This window comes from Bidens hawaiensis, unplaced genomic scaffold (genome assembly GCF_021521415.1).
Source record: "Bidens hawaiensis isolate Kalapana, Puna unplaced genomic scaffold, B.hawaiensis_p1.1 tig00005179_1, whole genome shotgun sequence".
Classification (NCBI taxonomy): domain Eukaryota; kingdom Viridiplantae; phylum Streptophyta; class Magnoliopsida; order Asterales; family Asteraceae; genus Bidens; species Bidens hawaiensis.
Genome location: NW_027491332.1, coordinates 856,360 through 882,277, shown reverse-complemented (window position 1 = coordinate 882,277; position 25,918 = coordinate 856,360). Strand labels below are relative to the sequence as shown.

Sequence of the window (25,918 nt, the reverse complement as noted above, 5' to 3'; positions counted from 1 at the left end):
AATTGGGCCCGCTTTTCGCCAGCCTAGACCAAAACTCCATGTGTGTTGATCCTTGTCATTACAACAAGACTTCTAAAACTAACATATATAACTGACTTCGTTAATTGAGGGTATGGTTGACGAATTTAACCGGAAGCACATAACTGAATGAGAATAATTAAGCTAGAACAAATTAAAATTAATGTGAAGAAGCATTTGTTGGCCCTAAAAAGTTATTAAAATTATATTTAGTGTTGTAATGAGCCAAAATTGTAAAAAGATTATAACAACGAATGTAAACAAACAAACTAATTAAAAGTAATGTGAAGAAGCATTTCATGTTCGTTCTGTTTAACTAATTGAACAAAACTTTTTGTTCATACTCACTTGTTCATTAAATAAACGAACTTTTCGCCTAATGGTTCATAACCGGTTCTAAGCTACGTTTGGTTCGTTTACGTGCCTATCTAGATTGGAACACATAGCCAACTTGGGTGTTTTTGGATACGTGTAATTGGTTAATTTTTTGGCAAGTTAGTCAAATGACTGTTTTGATTTTTGTTGAAAAAAAGAACACCAATGTTGAAGATTAAGTCAGTTATCAAATTCAATTTGTATACAACTAAGGACTTTTAATTGGTAAAAGGAGGGACCTGATAATAATACTGAATGCAAACCACTCTAGTAAAAAACAATTCATTAATCTTTGCTCTTTGAGTCTTACTGAGCATGGAGACCCCGAGAAGCGTTAACGATTTTCGGAGAATAATATTGTTTCCGCTACCTTTCCAGGGTCATATCAATCCCATGCTTCAGTTAGCAAACATTCTACACGCCCGCGGTTTCAATATCACCATTATACATGCCGAATACAACTCTCCTAACCCTTCCAACTATCCTCACTTCACCTTCAAACCCATCAAGGACCGGTTTTTGGAGATCGCTCACCAGTTGCCTACAAACCGAAACGGTGCTTATTTTGTGGAGTATCTAAATAAAAGTTGTGTAGATCCTTTTAGAGATTGTCTGGCTGGGATGTTGGCAGAACCTGGTGAAGAAAAAGTTGCTTGTTTGATTGCGGATGGGGGTTTCTACTTCACGCAGGCGGTGGCGGATGATCTGAAGCTACCTCGGATAGTGCATAGGACAAGCAGTCTCGGTTGTGGTCTTGCTTACGACGCTTTACCCTTTAACTCTATAAAAGATTGGTTTTACTTGACAAAAGAAGGTACGTTGGTCATATTTCGTTACATATTATACCTGATATCTGCTCTAGCAATCTCTTAATATACATTTATATTCAAGAGCAATCTAGTCTGATTCTCACGCCGGATGGTGGTCACAAGGAGGTACCCCCCCCCCCCTTCTCAGTGACGAGCTCACGGTGTCTGTTTTGCAGGTTATCAGAAGAACCATCTTTGCCGGATCTAACCCCTCGTGGGAAACATCTATCTAACCCCCAGATTACCCGTAATCTGCCCGGGGTCCATTAGTGTTTCTTCATTGGCGCCATCCGTGCATAAAAGCTAGAACTTCATTTCTTCAGTTTTTTCAAACTTCTGGAAAGATGGTTAAAGAAACTCCGGTAACCACAACCCCAGCTACTGGGGGGAATACCGGCTACACAGTTTTTACAAACACTACCCCGGTTACCCAAGCCGGGGCAAGTGCAGTAAATTTTACGAACACTACCCCAGTTACCCAAGCTGGGGCAAGTGCAGTAAATAATCGCTCACTGGGATTCACCGATACCCAGTTAGAAAGACAACAGACGAGATTCCCCCGCCAAACACTTGAACAAGTTAAAGCGTGGGCGGAGGCACGTCAGAAGGAATTCCAAGCTGAGTTGGACGAACGCTTGCGTTCCGTCCAACAGGCTGACGAATTTGGAAGCACTCAACAGCTCAACATGAGCAGTGAGTGCGAGTCCTCGGACGATGATCGGGAGGAATCCGACACCGACGCAAACCCTCGCCATAGGGCGAAAGGGAAGCGTAAAGAAACGGACTTCCAAACAAGAAGGAATTTCGGAGAAACCTTCAAACCAAAAAACGCGGGTGGAAACCCACGTGACTTCTCCAAAACATTCAGACCAACTGTGGCAAATGCGGGAACGTCCAAATTTGCAAGGGACATTGCGGAAGCAATCGCCCCGAAAAGTGCCAAACAGATGTCCAACATCGGCACTTACGATGGTATATCTGATCCAGACGATCATTTAAACAGATTCATAGCGGGGGCAACCGTCAGTAATTGGACGGAACCTACGTGGTGTTACATGTTCCAAATGACGCTTGTTGGGCCAGCTAGAGCGTGGTTCGATCGTCTACCGGTCAACCACATCTACGACTGGGCAGACTTCCAACAGAAGTTTAGCCAACACTTCAGCCAACAAAGAAAGTATACCGAAGAGCAATGGACAATCCTCAAATGCATTCGAGAGGAAGATGAATCTTTGCCAAACTTCATCACTCGCTTCAACTCAAAGAAGCTAAGTCTGGGTAATATCAGCGAAGATCTTGTTCGCGCTGCTTTCATCCAGGGCGCGAACGACCCAGAGCTCATCCGCACCTTAACGGGTAAAGATGGCATGCCATCCACATGGGATGCCATCATGACAGCAGCAAAACGCTTTGCGGAAACGGAGAAGCAACTGGGTAGAGATCTCCCCCAGAGCACAAACCTCTACACCCAGAAAACAAGAGAAGACAACGTCCTTACCGCCCGATTAAACAAAAAGCGGAAGCTAGGCATCTGGCAGTCAAGGGTAAACTTTGACACCTCATCCGGCTTGCAACATCGGTTAGGCGGAAGGGATAACGTACAGTCAAACCAGAACTCCAGATGGACGCCACTCACCAAAAGCGTCACCGAGATATTCGCCACTGAGGAGCTCCCATGGCCAAAGGCTCCAATAATCCGACATCGTCACAATGCTGATCGGAGCAAATACTGTGACTTTCACAGGACAAAAGGCCACAACACTGAAAAATGCACAGACGTAAAGGACATGGTCGAAGCATTTGTCAGAGATGGGACGCTCGCGCACCTCGTGGCGCAATGAACGCTGAGCAGGCTGATGCGTGTAGAACCCCAGTTGGGGTAAACACGAATAAAATTGCAGCTTCAATGTTGGAGACTACATACTGCGTAAACAACGAGATCCCGAACCAGGCGCATATCGGCTCGATGGACTCCCATCCCAACAACATGGAAGGGAGCTCAATTACACAGTTTGCATGTAGATCAATTCCAAATTTGTAAAGAAAAGGCCCAGAGCCACTTCTAATGGAAATGATTCTCCTTAGAACATCGACGCTGATGATTTTACATTTATACTTATGAACTTTCCACACGGATATGCCGGTCTTCACCACATACATAAGTGTGAAAGAAGTCGTTGCGTGGGGAAGGCGGCAAAACCCGCATAAACCCAAAAAACGGCAAACCTTCACGCAGGTCAGTTAAGGGTAAAGTTCAGTCATCCCACTAAATGAAAGTGCCGGTCTATCCGCACGAATCATGAGAGGAAACTGAACGCTAACCTATTAACAACCGCGCGTCGAACGGTTAATTTATTCAAAACTGATGCCGGTTTTCACCGCATAATTACGTGGAAAGTCGTTGCGTGGGGAAGGCGGCAAAACCCGCATAAACCCAAAAAACGGCAAACCTTCACGCGGGTCAGTTAAGGGTAAAGTTCAGTCATCCCACTAAATGAAAGTGCCGGTCTATCCGCACGAATCATGAGAGGAAACTGAACAGTAACCTATTAACAACCGCGCGTCGAACGGTTAATTTATTCAACACTGATATGCCGGTTCTCACCGCATAATTACGTGGAAAGTCGTTGCGTGGGGAAGGCGGCAAAACCCGCATAAACCCAAAAAACGGCAAACCTTCACGCAGGTCAGTCATAGGTAAACTTTGGCTATCCGACTAAGTGCAAGTGACGGTCCTACCCGCACAATCACGAAAGAGAAAGCAAAACTTCAACCTATTATCTACCACGTTCAAAGGTTAACTTATCCTAAACACTTAGAAATTTCTAAAAAGATGAGGAAAACCTCCACGCAGGTCAGATGTAGGTAAAGTTTAGCCATCCTACTAAGTGCAAGTGACGGTCCTACCCGCACAATCACGAAAGAGGAAGCAAAACTTCAACCTATTATCTACCACGTTCAAAGGTTAACTTATCCTAAACACTTAGAAATTTCTAAAAAGATGAGGAAAACCTCCACGCAGGTCAGATATAGGTAAAGTTTAGCCATCCTATTAAGTGCAAGTGACGGTCCTACCCGCACAATCACGAAAGAGGAAGCAAAACTTCAACCTATTATCTACCACGTTCAAAGGTTAACTTATTCTAAACACTTGGAAAATTGCTAATTTAAACTAAAGTATGCATGAGTAAGTCATATAACGTTTATAAAGCAAGTAATCCAGTGAAAGTAGCGGTCTTACCCGCACAAAGATTTATATTTCATAATATTCATTACAAGAATGGCCGGGTAACTACCCGCCTACAAGAATATAAATCTATACAAGCTAAACCTATCCTAACAGTGGGAAGGGATCTTCAGGATCAAGCTTCAGGGCCATTTTCACTTGGACCAGCACCATCAGTAGAGCGTGGCGGTTCAAGGAAAGCTTTAAGGATAGCTAGCCCATCATCAGCAGCAGCAGCTTCGTTCACCTTCTCCACCACCGGATGCGGGAAGGCGGCATACTGATTCACTGCTTGGTCGTATACAGCTTCAGTATCCACATCAAATAAAGGGAAGTTGGAAGGCGGGATGCCTTTCTCAACGAACCCTAGACCAAGCAGGAAGCCGGCCTTTTCCCCATCCTCATGAGAAGCGTTGAGGGCTGCGCTCATAGCATCGTTATAAGACGTATCCGCGAAGACCCGATGCACAACCTACAAGAGAATACAAGTATCAAAACATTTTCTATTTACAAAGAAAAGCGTGAAGATATAATGAAATTAAACATACCTGAGACAACGCTTCTCGAAGAAGCCATTCCTTGGCAACCAGAGCCTCCTGGAGGGCAGCTTGAGCTTGGTTACGGGCGCGTTCGGCTTCACTTTTATTGAGGTTGGCAAGCAACACTTCTTTAGCCGCAGCCTCTTCAACGCCCTTTAGCTTCCGCTCAGTATGATCAAGCACCCCCCTCTGGTCCAAGATCTCTTGGAGCTTCTTGGCGTCTTCCATCGCCAAGGCATCATGAGCCTGTTGGAGCGCCTCTAGTTTGGCTTTAAGTTCCTCATTCTCGAGGCGTAAAGGCTCAGCAACAGCTTCAGCCTTGGTGGCCCTCTCGGTTGCGTTCCGTGCAGTTTCCTTAGCCAGCCGAAGCTGTTCGTTAACAGCTTGGGCAGCCTTGGAACGGGCCTCGAGCCGGGCCTGAACTTCAACCTCGAGGGCCTTGAAGGCCTTCTCCTTTTCCGCAGCTACTGCGGTAAGTCTCTTGTTCTCCTCCCGGACAGCCCGCGCCTGAGCTACTTCTTGAATGCGAGCTGCTTTTAACTTGTCGTTTTCACGACAAAGCAGCTCGACGCGCGGCTGCATCCGGGCCGGGAGAATCCGAAGCTCATTGGTTAGCCTACCCTCCTGGTAGCTAGCCATGGCTTCCCCCAACGCACCACTGGGAGCTGCGTGACGAGCCCACTCCACGCACTCCACAGGTGTGCGAAGGGTTGTTCCTCGGCGGATGTTCCATCGTGGAACATACACTTCATTGGAATCCGACACTGCAAAAAACAAAAAGCAGTTAGGAAAAGATGATATATAAAAAAAAAAAAGGCCAAAAAAACCCTACGCACCTGTAGGGTCAACAACAGGCCGATAGCCGCCAAACCCATCACCTGAACCCAAGGGAAATCCATCCAAGAGGTCAGGCAGATGGGAAGGAGGCAGAGGTTGGCGAGAAGCCCCAAGCATACCTGAAGGATCGGCTGTAGCTGCCGACGTCGGAGGCATGGAGGCCGCCGTGGTAGATACTCACCGGAGGTGAACTCACAACCGTGGTCGCCGCTGCGGAATGCGCAGAAAAAGTAACCGCCGGCTCAGTGAAAGATGCGGTAAATATGGCACTGACAGCCGGCGGTGATGTCATCACAGTTGGAACAGTTGGCTCAAAGGGGTGAGCAACTGAACCAACGGAAGCAGGCGCAGCCGCCTGGGTCGTCGCCTCAGGTAGGCTGACCAAGCCTACCGTCATGGGTCCGGAGGTACTCCTCCCCGCTCCACCCTGGAATGCGGTAGCATCCACGCCTACACAAAGAAGATAAAGTATTAATGATGGAAAGCTATGAAGTTAAAAAGGAAGTTTGTACTTACGGGTTTTCTTGAGCCTAAAAGTGCGGACAGGCGGGGACGAACCCGATGGAGCCGGCCTCTTTACGCCGCTCACCGTCGTCATCCGGGGCTCTCCGGAGGTGACAGTCGCAGCCTCCGGAGCAGTGGTCCTATCACCACCCGGGTTCCCCGCCACCTCCTCGCTCTCGGTCTCTGAATCAGACCGAGGCACCGGATCGGCAGTGGAGGCCTTCGCCTTTCCCTTCCCGCCGGCAGCCTTCTTCTTCCGCACCAACGGAGGACCATCTGCGGATTCCTCATCAGAACACAAGATTAGAGGAATTCCAGCAGAGGTTTCAGCATTGAGGGGTCGAGGGTTGAATAACGCCTTACCTGGCCGCCTGGCGCTCAGGATCTCGTGGCCTGGCGGGTAGATCTCCACGAACCGATCCGCCGTCTGTTCAAGGATGGGCAACTCGTTCTCATCTAGAGCACGAGTACCCATCCGAGCGGGACTGTCAGCCTCCCGCGGATACAGGAGCGACTGCAAGTCGTTCCCCTCTGAAATAAAAGAAAAGCAGTTAGAAGACAAACCTATATAAACAAAGTAAACAGAGCATACCGTAAGGAACAGAGTTCAAACCGTATTCGAGGACGATCGGGATCTTTTGCGCCTCCGCATCCTTCCACACCCGGCTCATCCCGAGCATCACCATCCCGGACTCCGCAAAGCGGTAAACCGGAGATTGGACTCGGGATATCTTCGAGAACCATTCCGCCTCCTGGTAGTTGGAGGCGTGAAGGCTGGGGAGTGCTTGCCCATTCTTGAACTTCATGGCAAGGGGGATGGCGCGAGCTGAGATATAAAAGAACTCCCGCTTCCACGAACGAAGACTGTGCTCGGTTGCACAAATCTTCAAACCCTTGATCCGGGTTATCAGAGTATACCACCCCTGGATGCACCTCCAAGAGTAGAAGGTCATCAGGCGGTCGACGAAGGGCTCAACGCCCAGAATCCGGCACACCCACTCGAAGTGGCGAATCTTCGCGATTGCCATCGGGTGTACCTCGGTCAGGTGTACACCGTGCCTCTCCAGGACACGGTACACAAACTTTGTCAAGGGGAACCTAAGATTCCCATAGACAAAGAATGCGGCATATACCCCGATCTTGCCTCTGGGGGCATCATACACCGTCTGATGAGGTTCAGGAAACTCAGGCTCGAGGGACTCGAGCGTGAACTTCCTGACGATGTACTGATATAGATCGACAGGCAGAGCACACTGGCACTCACCAGCAGTACTCTTTTCATTGGCGTACACCCCAGCCTCCTGGGTTGTAGCCTCAAGATCGTGAGAAGACATCTGCACGTATGAAAAAGAGAACGATTTCAAGAGAATGCTCGACTGAAAATGTGAGTATTCGCCGGAAATCGTTTTGAAGATGAAAAGTGAAAGTGTGGATTAAAAAGGACCCTCTCCCCCTTTATATACTAATCGCAATTAATGCGATGAATTTAATGCGGAAGAGAGAGAAATCGAAGGTGCAATGAAACTATGACACGTGGCAAAAAGCAAGCTGGCAACAGCTGTTGAAAGGACGCGTACCATTAATTTCGCGGCCACGTGCCCGAAAAATCGCGCCCACGCGCCTGAAAAAGCGTATGGAATGACCATGTACTGTCACGTCACCATAACTTCCTGCACGTCCTGACACAGTCAGAAGAAACCGTCGCACGACGTTTCAGTAGTTTGGACTGTTCTTATCCTTTCACCAACTCTTCGAATTTCAAAAAATTCAAAAAGATTCAAAAGTAAGCGGGAAAATACCCCTTACCTTGGCAACCAAGTAACTGTAAGACAGGTGCGGGTACAGTGTTAAGGCAAAACCCTTCACATACTTAGCACCTGCAGGGAATTGAAGCCAAGAATACCTCGGCAACCAAGTAACTATAAGACGGGTGCGGGTACAGTGTTAAGGCAAAACCCTTCACATACTTAGCACCCGCAGGGAATTGACGCCAGGAATACCTTGGAAGTAAAGTAACCGTAAGACGAGCGCGGGTACAGTGTTAAGGCAAAACCCTTCACATACCTAGCGCTCCGCAGGGAATTGAAACCAAGAAGGATCTTCTGGGCAATGCTTGCGGAAACGGAAATAACATCCCCGCATAGCGGGAATGTCGGGAACTACATTGAAGCTTCAAGATGGAATTGGTGGTTTTAACATAACTGATCACTATGTTCAAAACTACCAAAACCTCATGGAGAATCCACACAAGTGGGACTCAACACTCCTGACTTGCGAGGAGGTTACAGACCTACCCGCATCATACCCAAAGATCAAGCAGGAAAGTCGGGAATTTCTGCAAGTGACATAAGGACTTCCGCGGGAAGAATCCCCATGGAAAACCTTAAAACTAAACCCTTTTCAAAACCCTTTGCTTAAGTCCAAAAGTTCACCTCACTTTATTAAACATTCATGAGAAGAACATTGGACTGGGGGGGACTTGAAGAGGTAGGTCCCAGCAGAGCCCAGTTGGACCCGCAGGACTGACCTTGAAGAGAGACGTCTGCGCAGAAACCAACTGGATCCGCAGGACCCACCATGCTCAGAGACGTGACGTCCTTACGCGCAGTACGCAAGCTGTTCCCGCAGGAAATGCCTCCCAATGGTGAAGTACTCCGCCTGTTCCCGCAGCTGCGGATACAAGCCATCAGGGAAGGCCACCCGGGCAGCAAGGCTACACGCACAAGGCACTTAGCTCTCAATAATTCAGTTGTCACCTGAAGGAATGAGCAAAGCCGGGAACAATCCCGCACAAAGGCGGGAGGGGGAATACTCCCGCCCAAATAAGCCAGTCCGTACGATACGGGAAGATCTTTTGTACTGTACCTGACGAGGTATGGGCAAAAGATCGGACCAAAGATACGACAGCTCATTGACAACAGTATGGCGAGCAGCATGCTCTTGTACTGTATGTCACTATTAGCCGCTGCCTACTCACCAACTCCTGTCATACCACGTGCATAGCCGGCAGTTGGTGGAAAAGGAATAGTACACAGCAGGCCTGGTCACTGTCAGCCGCTGCCTACCCACCAACTACCAGCATGGCACGTGCGTAGGCCACAGTTGGTAGAACAGGAATACTATTCAGCCGGCTATACCTTCTTGGAAACCTACCTTCGGCTATAAATACCCCAAATGGTATGATCATCTCATCTTATCATATACTATCTTGTATCTTACATATTATACCTGATATCTGCTCTAGCAATCTCTTAATATATACTTATATTCAAGAGCAATCTAGTCTGATTCTCACGCCGGAGGGTGGTCACAAGGAGGAACCCCCCTTCTCAGTGACGAGCTCACGGTGTCTGTTTTGCAGGTTATCAGAAGAACCATCTTTGCAGGATCTAACCCCTCGTGGGAAACATCTATCTAACCCCCAGATTATCCGTAATCTGCCCGGGGGCCGATTAGTGTTTCTTCACTTGACAAAAGAAGGTACGTTGGTCATATTTCGTTTCATATGCACTATTTTTAATATCCATCATATTATACTAATGTTTACATCTCATGCAATGATATCTTATTAATTTATACCAATGTTGTAAAAGTAAGATTACAAGGCCGAGTACTCTCCGAGTACTCGCTACAAGGTATGTCGCCGATGCGAGTTTCTGTAAATCCGTCTAATTACTAAGGATCGGTCAAATTCAGTCAACATCAGCCATAACCACATCTTATCGGTGAACTTGGACCGATTTTGACTCAAATAAATAAAACATAATTCGTATTTCAATAAAATTAACGAACAAATATCATTTTTTTTAATTAATGATTAGTGGCTTTTAGAATATTTTATTATTTAAAAATGTATTTCTTTTATTTATATTGATATTAACATATTTTGTTATAAATATTAGTAAAATTATGATATTTGACATATATATAACATCCAAAAATTAATTTTCTTTATATTTACCATGTCCGAGTACTCCGAGTACACCCAACTTCCCAGTCGCCGCCTAAGGTCCGTCTAGCGACTTTTGCAACCTTGATTTATACACACCATCAAATTATGACGTACGTGTAATAATAACATATATGATGCTATTGTTTAATTTATAACAGATGTTCGTTTAATACATAACTACTTGTTTTGTAGCAACTCATATTAGACCTATTCATTTTCTTGGTTGGTTCAGATAAAAAAAATTGCTTATGGTTCAATTCAGTTTACTAAGTTGCATATATAACGGGCCAATTTAGCTACATCTACAAACTAGCTAGATCCACTGGCATTTAAGAAATAACATCTATTGCTAGTTTTCTTCAACTAAAAGATTTGTTAACATGTAATAAACCTGTGGTGGCTTATATTAATATATCCAATCTATTCTTTCTTTTTTTCAAACGTTACTACTTTTTTATTATCCTAGTTGCATGAGTTGCTAAAATTAATACATAATTTTATTATTATTATTTTTTTTTGCATGAGTTGCTAAAATTATCCTAGTTGCATGAGTTGCTAAAATTAATACATAAATTATATGATACACTCTAAATGTTAGATTGACGTTTTCCAGACTCAGATTATGAAGCATCTGTACCGGAATATCCACTTCTGAGAATCAAAGACATTATAAAGATGACAAACTACCCACAAAGCATGGGAGACTTTCTCACCAACATGCTTAATCAGATGAAAGCATCATCAGGAATAATATGGAACACCTTCAAAGAACTCGAAGAATCTGCTCTAGAAACAATCTCCCAAGATTTTCCGGTTCCAAGCTTCACTTTAGGTCCATTCCATAAATATTTCCCAGCATCTTCAAGCAGCTTGATTGAGCAAGACCGAACTGTTCTCTCGTGGCTAGACAAACAACCTCCCAAGTCAGTAATATATGTTAGCTTTGGAAGTGTTGCACATATAACCGAGTCAGAATTTCAAGAAGTGGCACATGGGTTGGATAATATCGGTTTACCATTTTTGTGGGTGGTCCGACCTGGAATCGTCATTGGTTCAGAATGGCTTGAAGCATTACCTGAAAACTTCCTAGAAAGAATGGGAGATAGGGGACGGATAGTGAAATGGTCTCCCCAACAAGAAGTACTAGGTCATCCTGCAACGGGTTGTTTTTGGACTCACAGTGGATGGAATTCAACAATGGAGAGTATATGCGAAGAAGTTCCCATGATTTGTTCTCCGTGTTTTGGTGACCAGCCAATAAATGCAAGACATGTGAGTGAAGTTTGGAAGATTGGTGTTTTGTTGGAGGATGGGTTTGAAAGTGTGGGAATCGAGAAGGCTATTAAACGAGTAATGATGGACAAAGAAGGAGAGGAAATGCGTGAGAGAATAAGTTGTCTTAAGGAGAAGTTAAACCTCTCACTTGAAGAAGGTGGCTCTTCGTCTCAGTCATTAAACAACTTGGTCGATTATATTTCATCGTTCTGATTTTGAAAAAATCAGACATGCAGCTCCATATTTCCAAGAGCAAAAACACAATAAATGATTATGTTCATGTAACTAGAGAGTTGTAGTGAATGAAAGAATTGTATCTCTAGTGGAATTTAATTTCAAATATATAAAAAATACAAGTGATTTCGTTCTTAATTTGTGCTTATGTATTTGGTATTTCTGAATGATAAAAGCTTGATGTTGTACTGAATCCTTGGTTGAACATTAGTTTATTAATGATAAAAACTCGAACTGATTGTAATAACACCAACAATGAATTTAACTCAAACTTTGTACTATAAACAATCATACTGTAACAACCCAAATTTTTAATATCGGTTAAACGATATCAAATAAGCTATGCCTATTGCTTGAATCCAATAGCTCATTGTCTCACTAACACAACTTAGGCTAATGCGTTCTCCTGATCAACCTTTGTTATGATCAATATAGATTATAGAACTAATTATGATGGAGTTTTATGATTCTGCTTAAGTTAAGTCTCTGTATTCAAAAGGTTGAAAATAACAATTTATAACGAAAACCGAATGGGGCATTGAAATTTAAAAACTGTCAAATAAGTCAATTAATACAAACACCACAAATTTTTTACTCCTAGCCGATACTTGAACCGATATTTTGTTTGGGGACCAATAACAAATATATCACCAATATCCCACCGATATATCGCCGATATTAACTACATAGTTGGAAATTCAGTGGACTTCAATGGATTCTCATGTTAAGAGTGTTTCGTATATGATCCCGGTTCCATCTGTAAACGTCTAAAAGTGTGTTTGTATCTAATATCACAACAAGATATGTAACTATTTACAAACCAAAATACTAGCGAATAATATGTCAACTCAATGGGATATCAGCATTTGATTCAGTCACTTATTATCATTCACAAAGAAGAGTGTTTGATCTGCGCGCTAACCTGTTCTTATGATCAACGGATTAATGCAAGATACGTAACAGATGTTTGGAATGTAGGAGTTATGTTGGATAACGAGACAAACCGGGAGGAGACTGGAATCCAGGACCTCTTTTGATATGAACCGAGAGGAGACTGGAATCCTGGACCTCTTTTGTGGACCCGTGGAGGTAGAGAGGGCAACCGCTGCCGCTGGTTTTCACTTTTGTTATGCTCTCTGCACTATATGCATATAATATATATGTAAAACATGTGGCACAAAACCAATGGTTCAGATTTTTATTAATAGTAACATCCGTAGCGTTACAAGGTTTAGATTCGGTTACAAAACAAAAATAAAGATTGAAATGTCATGTTGCATACAAGCTTCATTTAACACAAGGCTAAAGTTCATACCATAAGACGATCATGTGTTTTCATTGCTTTAATGTCGTTAATTAGACGCTCCAAATTACTATAAGAGGATCCACCTTCCATCAAGCAGTCTTTTGCAGATTTCGCCATGTCATCAGCCGACTTCCTAAACTCGTCTTTCCTAGTATCCATCAATCTCTCACCGTCTTCTCGACAATCACTCGGTCACAAGTATCCTTCATATCCAACCCCAACTTCCACACTTCCGCCACAAACCTACTATTCACTTGTTGGTCCAAAAAGTAAGGCCAACAAATCATTGGCACGCCTTCAATCACAGTCTCCAGAGTCGAGTTCCACCCACTGTGCGTTAAAAACCCACCCACCGCTCCATGAGCCAAGACCTCCTCCTGTGGAGCCCACTCGACTATATACCCTCTCTCCTCGGTCCCTTTAGCCAGTTCTAACGGGACCTCAGTTGGATTATTAGTAATCGAGTCAGGCCGAATGACCCACAAGAAACGGGACCCACTATTCACCAACCCATACCAAAACTCCATGTATTGCTCCTTTGTCATAGACTTCCAAAACTAACATAAATAACCGACTTCGGTGGTCGTGAGTCCAACCATGTAATGCAACTCATATCTTCTTTCCACAGACTGTTTGAAGAAGGCTGTGGTGAGGACGACTGGCCCGCTAGCCTGTACTTAAGATGCGAGTGAAGCGGGCCAATTGTGTATAGATTTGGACAGTATGCACGTATTTGGGCCAGTATCGGGCCTTCTAAGTCATCAAACGTGTTAAGTATAAGCCCATGGGCTCGTGAGTTTTCTGTTATTTCAGGTAGGTACAGGTTCAAGTTCGGGTCTGATAAATCACCCGAACGACAAAACATTGGAAGATCACGCCGCCTAAAGAAGCCTTCCATACCCGGTATACTCTTTATTGGCGTGTCCAAATCATCATCTACTAGAAAGCAATTAACTAAATTAATATAAAATCTTGTTTAGGAAATTTAAAAACGTCGATAAGCGATAACTAATAACGAACCTGAAAATGGGAGTTCACCCGATTCAGTAAGCTTTGGAAGACAAAAGAAAACCCAAAGGCAACAAGCACTGATCGTACGGACATATATAACAGGTAATCCCACATCATTAGCAACATCACAAGTATACCCCATAATCCCATCCGAAATCATACACGTTACAGGTCGTCGTGATTCCGAATTCAGTTTCCCGGATGTCAACAACTCTTTAAGAAAGATCTTGGTTTTGACTTTCAAAGAGTCAAACATGTCAATAAGCTGAGCACCGGACCGAGGGTGGTCTTCTGGAAGGCCATCAGATATGGTTTCTACATGGAAGCCAGGGTACGCATCAAAGCGGGATTGGATGTTGGAATATTTGAGGAGCCGGGTGTGGATATGATCGGTGACTAGGAATGTGACGTCGAGGCCCGATAAGCATAGAAGCTCGGCTAGCTTGAACATGGAGTTAACTGGGCCTTGTAATGGTAATGGGAATATTAATACATGAGGTGGGAGTGTTTGTTGATCCATGTCTCAAACTGTTTCAGTTAATGCCACAAGTCACAAATCCAAAATTGATTTAAAGAAATTAAATCTAGTACTTTTTTGCATTAATGTTTTTAATCACTCTTAATACAGATTATATGGTTATCAGTTCTCACTCTATAACCGAACAATACTGACGGTCATGGTTAAGTGAATATGATTAACCGACCATTCGATTACGGGTACGATTAATGTGTCTCCGTTATCAGAATTAAGTCAAACCTTGTATGTTTATGTGTTTCCTTTATACCTCTATTTCCGTCTTTTATAAATCTATTTCAACTTCGCATTTAAATTTATGGAACACCATAACCAAACCAATATCAACTAAAACAAAATAAAAAGAAAACACATAAAAAATACATTGGACAATTAACCGAACTTAACCAAAACCGACCCATAACTGACAGTTAACCGACCATTCGGTTATGGTTAAGCCCCCATAATCGAACGGAGTTGACTTTGCACACCCCTAAATCACACAATATCTATAGAGCTTGCGGTTAAAATCTAGCATATTTGATATATGGATCTGATTATAATCTGTAATTTAAAGCACTAACTAAAAGCAACTAACTGGTATGTTTAGATTGACTATAATGCTTCGAAGAAGGAATAGCTTGATTGATTAAAGTTTAACCAAAAAGCATAGAACTAGCAAATCATTAAATTAAATAATCATCTTATTAACTAAATAAATGTTATAACTGAAAACCGAGGTTACCTGGAGGATTCAACGCACCAGATTAATATAAGTGGAATCCTTAAAAATGAAGAAGAATAGAATGAAGACCAGAAACTTAATAAATAGTGGTCTGCCTGGGTGGGTCCAAGGAACCACGATTACATAAATTATTATTTTTTTACTTATAGAACACGATAAACTTTAATTCTGTTCCTAATTTTGTAGAAACTAGAAAATAGTTTCTCTAAAAGGTTATGAGAATATTATGAGTTTATTTCCTTAATTCCTTAGATCACGGACATATAAAAATCATAGATGTTCTGACAATTTGGTCTAGTGGTATGTGGAGATGCAAGTTTGGTTTTTATTTGGGTCAGCTTAAAATGACATATAGGCGAAGGGACGAATTCCATCCAGGGGCCTATAGTTTACGGATTCCAACCGGTTATCGCGCATCATGGGGAACGGTCTCACGGCTGTCGAAGAGTCGACCTTGGACATGACCTCGAAAAAGTAGGTTTACATGTGAGATCCTCTACCATTTATAAAAATATATATAAAGATCCAATAAATCTTTTCTTTTTCTGGCAAATGCTGTTAAAACTAAAGTAAATTATACGGTAGATTATGAGTTACGATGTTTGTTGAGATTTCATCTTTTTTTCCTAAATATTAAACATAAAAAAAAAATTAGAAATATTGTTAAAGTTAACATGTGTTCGTTTAAAAAAAGACAAAACTCATAGAGTGCATTTTTATTTTCATCCTCGACTTAATATAGTTATAGGTAAGCCAACTAGCCAAGCCTACGGTTTTAAGTTTTTAACACATTTATCTAAGTAATAAATATGAAATGACAAAATGATTTGGTTCTTCAATACATTAGGCTAATGATGCATACAATAAACATCAACTATTAGATGATCCAACGGTTTTAACACGTTGCACATGAGAAACTAGCCAAGTAATAAATATCAAATGACAAAATGATTTGGTTCTTCAATACATTAGGCTAATCCTAATGATGCATGCATCTAACATCAACTATTAGATGGTCCAACTTTACGTAAGATGATCCACCTTTCCTAACACTTTTCATGCCCAAATTTTTCATTTTATTTGCTTTGTCAATTAACTAACCTTTCGATCCCATAACATCTTTTATCAATTTCTCGCTTACGTTTCTCTCCCATAACATCTGTTATCATTATCATTAGGCTAAGATGATCCAACTTGACTTAACACTTTTCCAACCAAAATTTTTTATTTTATCTATATTGTCAATCAACTCTACGTTCAATCTCTTAACATCTCTTATCATTATCTCGATAATATTTCTCTCTCGTATCCACTCCTCATCCAAACCGATCTTCCATGATTTACTCATACCCTGTATTACTTCTTCATCAAAAAGAGGACGGACAACATATTGTTGGCAACCCCCCCCCCCCCCACCCACCCAAAAAAAACAATTTCTTGAATGATCGAGTCCTATTGTCCACAAGTCAAGAACCATCAATGGCTTTATGAGCCAACACTTACACATTTGAAGCCTATCCAACAATGCAACCCCTCTCCTTCGTCCCCTTAATGATATTTGGTGGGACTAGGCCATCTTTAAGTATAGACCTGGGTCGTCTCTCTTAAGGATCTTTGGTGGGACTTGGCCATCTTTAAGCATAGACATGGGTCGTCTCACTATGAGATTGCCCAACATTAGTCCTTTTATTGTTTTAAGAATCAAAATTTGGCTTCTGATGAGTTTTATAATGATGTTTTGCTCTATCAAAAGCAAAATCTTTGAGTTTCAAATAAAAGTAGCTTAAATGAAAGTTCTACTCACTACTAGAAAAAACACCTTTAATGACATGCATTGCGTGTCATTAAAGGGTATATATGACACTCAAATGAGTGTCATTGAAGCTCCTGTCATAAAATGAAGATGACATGAATTTAGTTTGTCATCTTCTATGACACGCGTTTATGACACACAATTACGACTACGACGAACGTTTACGACATGCATCGATGTGTGTCATGATTTTAGGTGTTTTAAAAATATATTTTTTCGTAAATTATTAATTTTTACAATAAATGACAAATTCTAAAAAATACAAAATAAAATACATAAGCAAAACAATACATTCATAATATAGAAATCATCATTCAAATATATTAACAAATATTTCAAAGTTAACAAAAATAATGTTTGTCGATACAAAATATCACCGCAAAATAAAGGTTGCCCCTAAACTCGACTGTTTGTCTTGAATTCCTTCAATGTCAGCATTATCCGTTCATCTTCACTTCCTCCAAACTGAGAAAAAAATAAACAAAAGAAATGTTAGAGCTCTTGGCATCCGGCACACCAGTTTCCCAATATAGTAATAGAATTCAGAGGTATGTCCAACATATACGAGTGCAAAACCTTTTAATAAGTTACTATCATTTATGAGTGCAAAGTACAGCAGAGATTATATGTCTAGCAAATATTTTTAAAGACATTCTATATTTTATATATATTGTAACACAACTACCGGCTTACCTTTAACTGCAATGGCTGCAACTCTCAACAAATACAAGCTGAAGTGAAAACCTACAAAAAAACGAAAAACAAAACACCAGCTAACGAATTCTGTTTTGGTTTAGACTAAGTTGAAAACTTAATTATGATTAGGTTTGATTTTAACGGCTCTGGGTTGGTACATTTTTTGTTGAACCGATTTGAAAGCGGATAATATACACCAAATTTTATTTCTTTATTTTTTAGCATATGTTACCAAGCTAAAAGCTGATTAAAGTAAAAAATAAAGATTTTTACTCATTAGATGCAACTGAACGTATTCAGTTTTGGTTTAAGATTGAACCAAAAAGTGAAACTTGATTAAAATTGTTACTGGCTATTAGTAAAGAAGAAACTTGAATAATCATTATTTGTTATTAGCTTTCAACCAGATTCACATATTATGAACCGTAACCGAGAACTATAAATCACATAACGAATTCAGTTTCCGGTTCAGTCTTAAAACGAATTCGGTTCGGTCTTTAACGAATTCAGTTCGGTAGAGACTGAACCGAAACCCAGTTTATAATTACATCTACTTTTAACGGTTTCCATAACATTTACCTTAAAGAAGTACAACTTGCAACATTGTACAAAGGCTGATATTAAATCTGCACAACGCAACACAAAGAGAGAAAAGTCAGTCTACATCTATGCATCCATGATTTTGCTTATTATGAGGATACAACTTCTTAACTACATACAATGATACACAAAACATCATTGGTCTAATACATATCTTCAATCGTACATGTTTACAAATCTGCGAGCGTGCACCGACTTGTGTGCGTTGTTTACAAATCTGCACTGTTGTTTACAAAACTGCGAGCGCGCACTGACCCGCAACTGACTTGCGCACGTTGTTTACTTTTTGGACAACTAATTTTTTTGTCAGCCTAACAATTTGCAGCAAAAGTCATTTATGGTTGCATATTGACAATTTGTGACCCAAGGTCAGTTATGGTATACCACATATACTAACTATATTCTTTAGTTTTTGTATATATTCTTTAGTTATTATATAATATATAGATAGAGATTTTTGTTCATGTTGTTCGTTGTAACTAGAATGCTATTAAAGATCATAGTTATACATTTTATAGACTTATTTCCAAATTAGATTTTGTAAATGACCTAAATTAACCTATCGAGATGTTGATAATGATTAGGCACATATGAACATATACACTGTAAGTTTCATTTGCACAACACATAAACATATTATGTTAAAACATAAATGTGGCAGATCAATTAATCACATTTATAAAACATAAATAAGAGTCAGTTACTTAATTTGGTGGTTGAAATGCATATCTTAATCAACCCATTTAGTAAAGCTTCTACTAGTCTATTCTTTTTTTTTATGGTAATCCCTAGTTCTCAAGGGGGGCGTAATATTGAACGTTTTAATTCACATATGTATTAACTTAAAACGAGATTAACCTGACTAAGCCAACCCTATTAACCCGAAGCCTAACTGGCCCAAACCCGACAAACCCGAACCTTAATAGGGTCGGGTTACGGGTAAGTTTTTTCTTAGAAAACCCGAATAACCCGACTTGATTAACCCGAACGGGTTGACCCGATGAACATCCCAACAACTGAACAAGGGTAATTTGGGAAATAATAGAATAGGAGAAGCAGGTTAAAACTTATTTTGTGTAAATTAGTTAAAATTGAAAGTTAGTATTTGGTACTACAGCCTGCAGATAAATAAATTATTGATTACCATTGGCAATTTAGTGTTTTGACAGCAGATTTCAAAGCAGCTTTGGATTCAGTTTAATCGATTTCAGATCACAGAGTTGTTTGCATGCTAACTAACCTGCGTGTGTTGTTTATTGTTGGCTCATCATCAGCAAAAGCCAAAACCGCGTGCGTTGACTAAAAATTCTGACATGTCAAAAATTCTGGCCTATGTGTGCTGACCCGCGACCACAATTGACCTATAAGCGCTGTTTACTGTTGGTTCAGCATCAGCAAAAGCCAAAACTGTGCCGACTTGCAACTGACCTGCGTGTGCTGACCAAAACTTTTACGTGTCACACTTTATACCTAAATGATAAATTTATACCAAGTACAACACCACGTAGTAAATCATACACAAATCATATGCTTCTATAACTTGCATTTTGGGATAATCGTGTAGCAGGCATACAAAATTCAATTGCACAACACCAATATCCAAGCATACTTAATTAACTATCAAAACCTTTACATATTACATGCTCAAACCCTAATGCTCCTCGTTATTAAGCATGATTTCTATACTCAGCATTCAGAAAACAAAAGGTGATGTTTTGGCACGCAATCTGTAACTTGATTTGAAAGCAAACCTTATATTAACAGTCCATTAAACCCTAGCCAATTAACAATAGAACAATGAAAAATTGAAGGTATATACCTCACTAGAGATGAAATCTTGCAAATAATCCTTCAATAGACTGAAATTTTTACTTCAAATAATCCTTCAGGCCGATTGAACCCTATCCGACTGCAAATTGAACGTGCCGTGGTGGTGTAGCATCGTGGACTGAACCCTATCCGATTGAACCCGTGTATTACACGGGTTGATTCAAATTTACACGGCCGTGGCCGATTGAACCCTATCCGACTGCAAATTGACGGATTTTTAATGACACACGCATTTGCGTGTCATAAATCTTCGCGTGTCATTGTGCGCATGTCATTGAAGGCCTTTTTTCTAGTAGTGACTGTTAACTATAATTGTATTACTTTATCACTTGCTATTTGAATTCTAATAAGAGCATATGTGGGAGCATCACTTCACCGGAGATCGATAATATCCAATATTTAAAACATTTATGATTACTTTTTAACTTTTAAAAAGCATAAACATTGCTTTTATGTTTTATCGTCGGCTGCGTATTTACATCAAATAGTGTCATCACGAAACGTGGTTGGCTAACCACTAGTGAAGATAATATAGTGGAGAAAGAACAATAACTTACAAAATAGTGGTCTCCATGGGTCCAAGGCCACCATGATTACATAAATTATCATTTTAAATTACTTGTATAACACTATAAACTTCAATTTTATTCCTATTTTGAAGAAAATAGTTTCTTCCCTAAAAGGTTATGAGAATATTAAGAGTTTATTTTCTTAATTTTTTATATCACGGACATATAAAAATCAGATGGAATAAATCTTCTTTTTCTGGCAAAAGCTTTTAAAACTAAAATAAATTATACAGATCATTGGAATAGATATATTGATTGATACACGGGTTCTAAGAAGACGCTAGGTTTTTCCTATGCCGTCGCACCTCGCATCTATCTCAAATAGCGGTTAGGAAAATCGTTTGGTAGGAGAGTATGGAAATTAGGTCTTCGGCTCCATTCGATGATAGGAGGAAAAGAAAAAGAAAGAAGGCCGTATGTTCAGATGAAAAAGCGGTCAATGATGCGAGAGAGGAAAATTTAAAAGACCTCATTGATGCAGTGGACAAACTGTGTGAGGATATTTTGGATTACATGTCCCCTACCTGGCAGACGAGGATACGCTTTTATGGTTCTTTCGGCTTTTACAATAAAAAGAAACCCCAAGGCAGCTGCCCTTGGTTTCTGGAATTATCCCAACAGATGACCTGCTTTCAGGCAGGCGTCCGTTGTCCAAGATTTGATGATGAAGATGTTTACAAAAGGTATAAAAACTTCAAACGCTTTGATAAGGTCGGGGACCATTCAGATCATCTTTTTGCCAGTGGAGGAAACAGATTGTTGGGCTGCAAGGATGGAGTATGAGTGGAATGTTCTTAAAGATAGATTACCTGACACAATATTTGTCAGGGCTTATGAATCGAGGAAGGATCTTTTAAGAGCTGTTATCATTGGAGCTCCGTATCATGATGGTCTCTTCTTCTTTGATATGTACTTCCCGCCCAATTATCCTTTTGAGGAGCCTCTTGTGCGCTATCACTCTGCTGGTTTGGGTATCAACCCCCATCTGTTCGAGTGTGGTGAAGTTCGCATGTGCCTTGTCGGATCAATGCAGTTTCGGTACCTGTCACTCTGGCCGCCTGTGGAAGAAACTGTGTATGATTTTCTGGTCTCCTTGCGGGATACGGTTTTGAGTGCACCGCCTTTCTTCAACCAACCTGGATTTCTAGATTCTGTACCCACCGCGGCTGCAGAATACTTATCTTTATTATACAACGAGAACATCCTGCCAAAATCACTCTCGACAATGATTGAAACCATTCGCAACCCACCCAAGAACTTTGAGGATTTTGTAGCCGGGCATTTTCGCAATCGTATGGCTGATATTATAATGGCTTGCAAAGCTTATAGGGAGGGTCTGCAGGTCGGGGGTAACAAGGGGAGCTGCAGTTCAATTAAGTTTCGGGAGGTTGTTACTTTACCCATGTTGGATCTTGGATATATATACTTGACACACGGAGCACGTGAAGCTTACCATGCTATAAAGGCACTGCCCCTTGCCAAAATAGCCCCCTCCAATGATGTGGCCAACATAATAAAAAAGGATGCCGTAATACCTCCCTGTGATGTAGCCTGCAGAAGAGGCAAAAAGGATGATGGACATACCCCCTTGTGATGTAGCTTGCAGAGGCGGCAAAAAGGATGCTGCGATACCCCCCCGTGACGTAGCCCGCAGAAGAGTCTAACAGGTTTAAGTTTATTTTGTCTATCTTTTCTGTTCAAATTCACAAGCAGGCAAGCAATTAATTGTGTTTTGTGTATGGCCAAGTGAACCTGCTAGTTTTCTGTCTTTTTTTTGTCATGCCTGTTTTGAATATTTTGTCTTGTTTGGTTCTTGATCTAGACCTTACTCCAACCATCCTGGATTCATTTTAATCGTGCTGATAACGTGTTGTGAAACAAGCCTAATAGCTAAAACAATATGACAATGAGATATAGGGAGAAAGATGGAGATTTCATTAATATGTGTGTATTACAAAGAAATACATGACATGTATATATAGGGTAGGAGAACTTAGGGAGAAAGCTAATATATATTATGTATTGATAACCACAATATTATATGTTTATAACATTATGAGGTTTGTTGAAAATCATCTTTTATTCCTTAATACTAAATATAAAAAATATCACAAATATCGCAAAGTTAACATGTGTTTTGTTCGTGATGTCGATGTTAATTAAAAGTTTTGTTAAATGATTAAAAAACTATAAATTGACTATCATAGCCCTTTGTTTAAAAAATAAAAGAGAAATTCATAGACCGCATTTTTATATTCATCATTAAATTAAATTAAAGTTATAGACAAGTCTAGATTTTAACACGTTGCACATGAGAAACTAGCTAAGTTATAAATATGAAATGACAAAATGATTTGGTTCTTCAATACATTAGGCTAATGATGCATGCATCTAACATCAACTATTAGATGATCCAACTTTACGTAAGATGATCCACCTTTCCTAACACTTTTCCTACCCAAATTTTTCATTTTATTTTCTTTTTCAGTTAACTCGCTCTTCAATCCCATAACATCTTTTATCAATTTCTCGATTATGTTTCTCTCCCATCTCCATTCTGCATCTAACCCGATCTTCCATGCTTTACTGGCAACTCTGCTATTCACTTGTTGATCCAAAGATGACAGACAACATATTATTGGCACACCCTCAACAATCCCTTGAGTGATCGAGTCCCATTGACCACAAGTCAATAACCTACCAATGGCTTTATGAGCCAATACTTGCACATTTGAAGCCGATTCAACAATGCAATCCCTCTCCTTCGTCCCCTTAAGGATCTTTGGTGGGACTTTACCCTCTTTAAGTATAGACTCGGGTCTTTTCACCCATAAGAACCTCTCCCCACTATTCATCAAACCATGCCAAAGCTCACGGGTTTGAACCCACTCGAGTTGTGCTTGATTTTCAATGTTTACATAAATAACAGATTTGGGTTGTTGAGAGTCTAGTCAATTGATGCACTTGTTGTTTTCTTCACGCGAATAGTTCAACAATGGCTCCAATCGTTCGGCCTCTTGCCTAACCCCAAGGTGTGTATGAATTGGGCCTATGGGATAAAGGTTTGGACAAATGGACCGGATTTTAGAAAGTATGGATCCGTCTAATGATTTAAAGGTGTTGAGAATAAGCCCATGGGCTCGAGAAAGCTCTTTAATTAGTTTCCTAACATGCTCAGTGGAAGGATACAGGTTGCACGAATCTGTTAACACGACACGTAATGACACATAGTTAAATAAGTTTGTGTTTGGGCTTAACATGTTTATGTCTTAAATATGTCGACGTGTTTAAGATATGTTTAACTCTGTGCTTAAACATGTTAAAAACACCTATTATTAACCCAATAACGACTTAAACATGTTTATATATTTTTAATTGAAAAAAATAAAATATATGCTCTACTTCATGGATGTTATGATCTGATTTTAAACTTCTATGAATTTGTTTCAAATATGTTAAAAGATTATTTATTAATTAAGATTTTTATGAACTTTTTGGCAACTTTTGTATCACTACACATGTGATATTTATCATTTTACTAAAGAGGACACGAAACAGGTCTTGTCTTGTAACATGTTTCTAAACAAGTTATTGTTCTTGTTTGAAAAAAAAATGACATGACTAGTCATCATGTATTGTTCGTGTCTAACACCACAAGTAATCGTATCATGTCTTATATGTCGTTTCTAACCTGTTATGCCAACCTTGGAAGAATGGGCCCATTCACGGCACATGTTTGCAAGATCACCTCCGGTGAGAATCCCATCCAAACCGGGAACGTGTTCTATGATCGAATCGGAAACTTCACCCACACCAGTTAGTTTAGAAAGATTAGAAAGAATCCAAAGGGAACAAGGGCTAAATGCCAAAGCAGAAATAACAGGAACTTGTACCTCCTTAGCGACATCGTACACAAACGTCATGAATCCATCAAAAACAATACAACTAACCGGTCCACGCTCGTCAGAAGTCAACGTTCCAGAAGTCAACAAGTCTTTGAATATCGGTTTGGTCAATGTCTCCATAGAGTCCAACAACTCTATAGGATTAGAACCATCGGATAGTAGATGATCTAGTGGAAGTCCATCGGAGATGGTGTGAATGTGGATGTTTGAGTATGGGTTTAAACGAGACTCGACGTTGGCGTGGCGGATGAGGAGGCGGTGGGTGTAGGGAGTAACGAGAAAGGTGACGTCGGCACTCGCAAGGCAAAGGAGCTCTGCTAAATCGAATATGGTGTTTAATGTTGAGTGAATAGGTGATGGGAAGACGAGGATGTGAGGAAGCATTTTACTTTGTTTTTTCAAACTATGTTAAGTTTGATTTAAATGTTACAAAGTTATTCATAAGAAACATTTTTTAGTGGTTGAGTTTGGAATTTTATAATTGGAATACCAAAATAGTTTTTGAAAAATAATATCTTTTAAAAAAATCTCTTAAATCATGTAAAAGATCTTTCTTTGAATAAACAAGTCATTTCATTATATTAAATTTGATTCGGAGTATCCACTCCATCGGGTCAATGTGACAATAATTAAGCACGTTATGGTAATTATTTGGTGTAGGGGTATTGACTTTGATTTAACAAAACATACTTAGTAATGTACTAGGTAGAAAAACAGTGAAAACAATGTTAAGTTTCAAAACAAGCCAATAATTTTATGTTATTAAAACGTGTTCTAGAAATAGATCAAACACTTGGTTTTGTAGAGGTAATTAATACTTAGTTGAAATGTTGTGATAGAGTATGTCATTTAGTAGTAACTTAGCTACTATTGATGATTGATATTTGACATATATGTCAACATAACGTTGTTGTTGTTGATCGTCCAAGTTGTAGTCAATGCACCTACTGTTGGTAGCGGTTACTATTTATGACCTAAGTTATTGCTAATCTCCCAAAATGATATTTCTGGAATTCTGGGTAGCTTAGCCATATGTTAGATGACGTACCATACATCGGTTTGGCTGCTTATTTAGTGTGTTTCCTCTTTTTAACATCATCAATGTAAAGGTTTGCATGGGGAGTAAGATATAGAATATATTCCTGAGAGTGATTTAACTA

At 40.4% G+C, this 25,918-nt stretch overlaps 2 protein-coding genes, 1 long non-coding RNA gene and 2 pseudogenes across 5 annotated transcripts; 2 read left to right on the top strand and 3 right to left on the bottom strand.

Annotated features, from left to right (window-relative positions):
- The first annotated feature begins 519 nt into the window (after window positions 1-519).
- Window positions 520-11,958, top strand: LOC143629273 (UDP-glycosyltransferase 76B1-like). The gene is made up of 2 exons (XM_077098585.1): window positions 520-1,207; window positions 10,874-11,958. Exons 1-2 carry the CDS (start codon window positions 709-711, stop codon window positions 11,746-11,748), a joined length of 1,374 nt encoding a protein of 457 aa, XP_076954700.1. The 5' UTR covers window positions 520-708; the 3' UTR covers window positions 11,749-11,958.
- A 571-nt stretch (window positions 11,959-12,529) lies between these two features.
- On the bottom strand, window positions 12,530-15,429 carry LOC143629272 (7-deoxyloganetic acid glucosyl transferase-like; annotated as a pseudogene). The gene is made up of 3 exons (XR_013152923.1): window positions 15,346-15,429; window positions 14,096-14,614; window positions 12,530-14,011 (listed from the first exon to the last, which is right to left on the bottom strand). The product of XR_013152923.1 is annotated as a 7-deoxyloganetic acid glucosyl transferase-like (transcript).
- A 1,857-nt stretch (window positions 15,430-17,286) lies between these two features.
- LOC143629206 (uncharacterized) lies at window positions 17,287-20,408 on the bottom strand. Of its 2 annotated transcripts, XR_013152910.1 has the most exons (4): window positions 20,274-20,408; window positions 18,434-18,480; window positions 17,844-17,902; window positions 17,287-17,623 (listed from the first exon to the last, which is right to left on the bottom strand). It is a non-coding gene; the product is annotated as an uncharacterized LOC143629206 (long non-coding RNA). The 2 variants fall into 2 exon arrangements; XR_013152909.1 differs by having other exon boundaries at window positions 17,287-17,902.
- Window positions 20,409-21,625: 1,217 nt separating this feature from the next.
- Window positions 21,626-22,447, top strand: LOC143629242 (putative ubiquitin-conjugating enzyme E2 25). The gene has a single exon (XM_077098565.1). The coding sequence runs from the start codon at window positions 21,626-21,628 to the stop codon at window positions 22,445-22,447; it is 822 nt and encodes a 273-aa protein (XP_076954680.1).
- Window positions 22,448-23,098: 651 nt separating this feature from the next.
- Window positions 23,099-25,344, bottom strand: LOC143629205 (7-deoxyloganetic acid glucosyltransferase-like; annotated as a pseudogene).
- Between the last annotated feature and the right edge of the window lie 574 nt (window positions 25,345-25,918).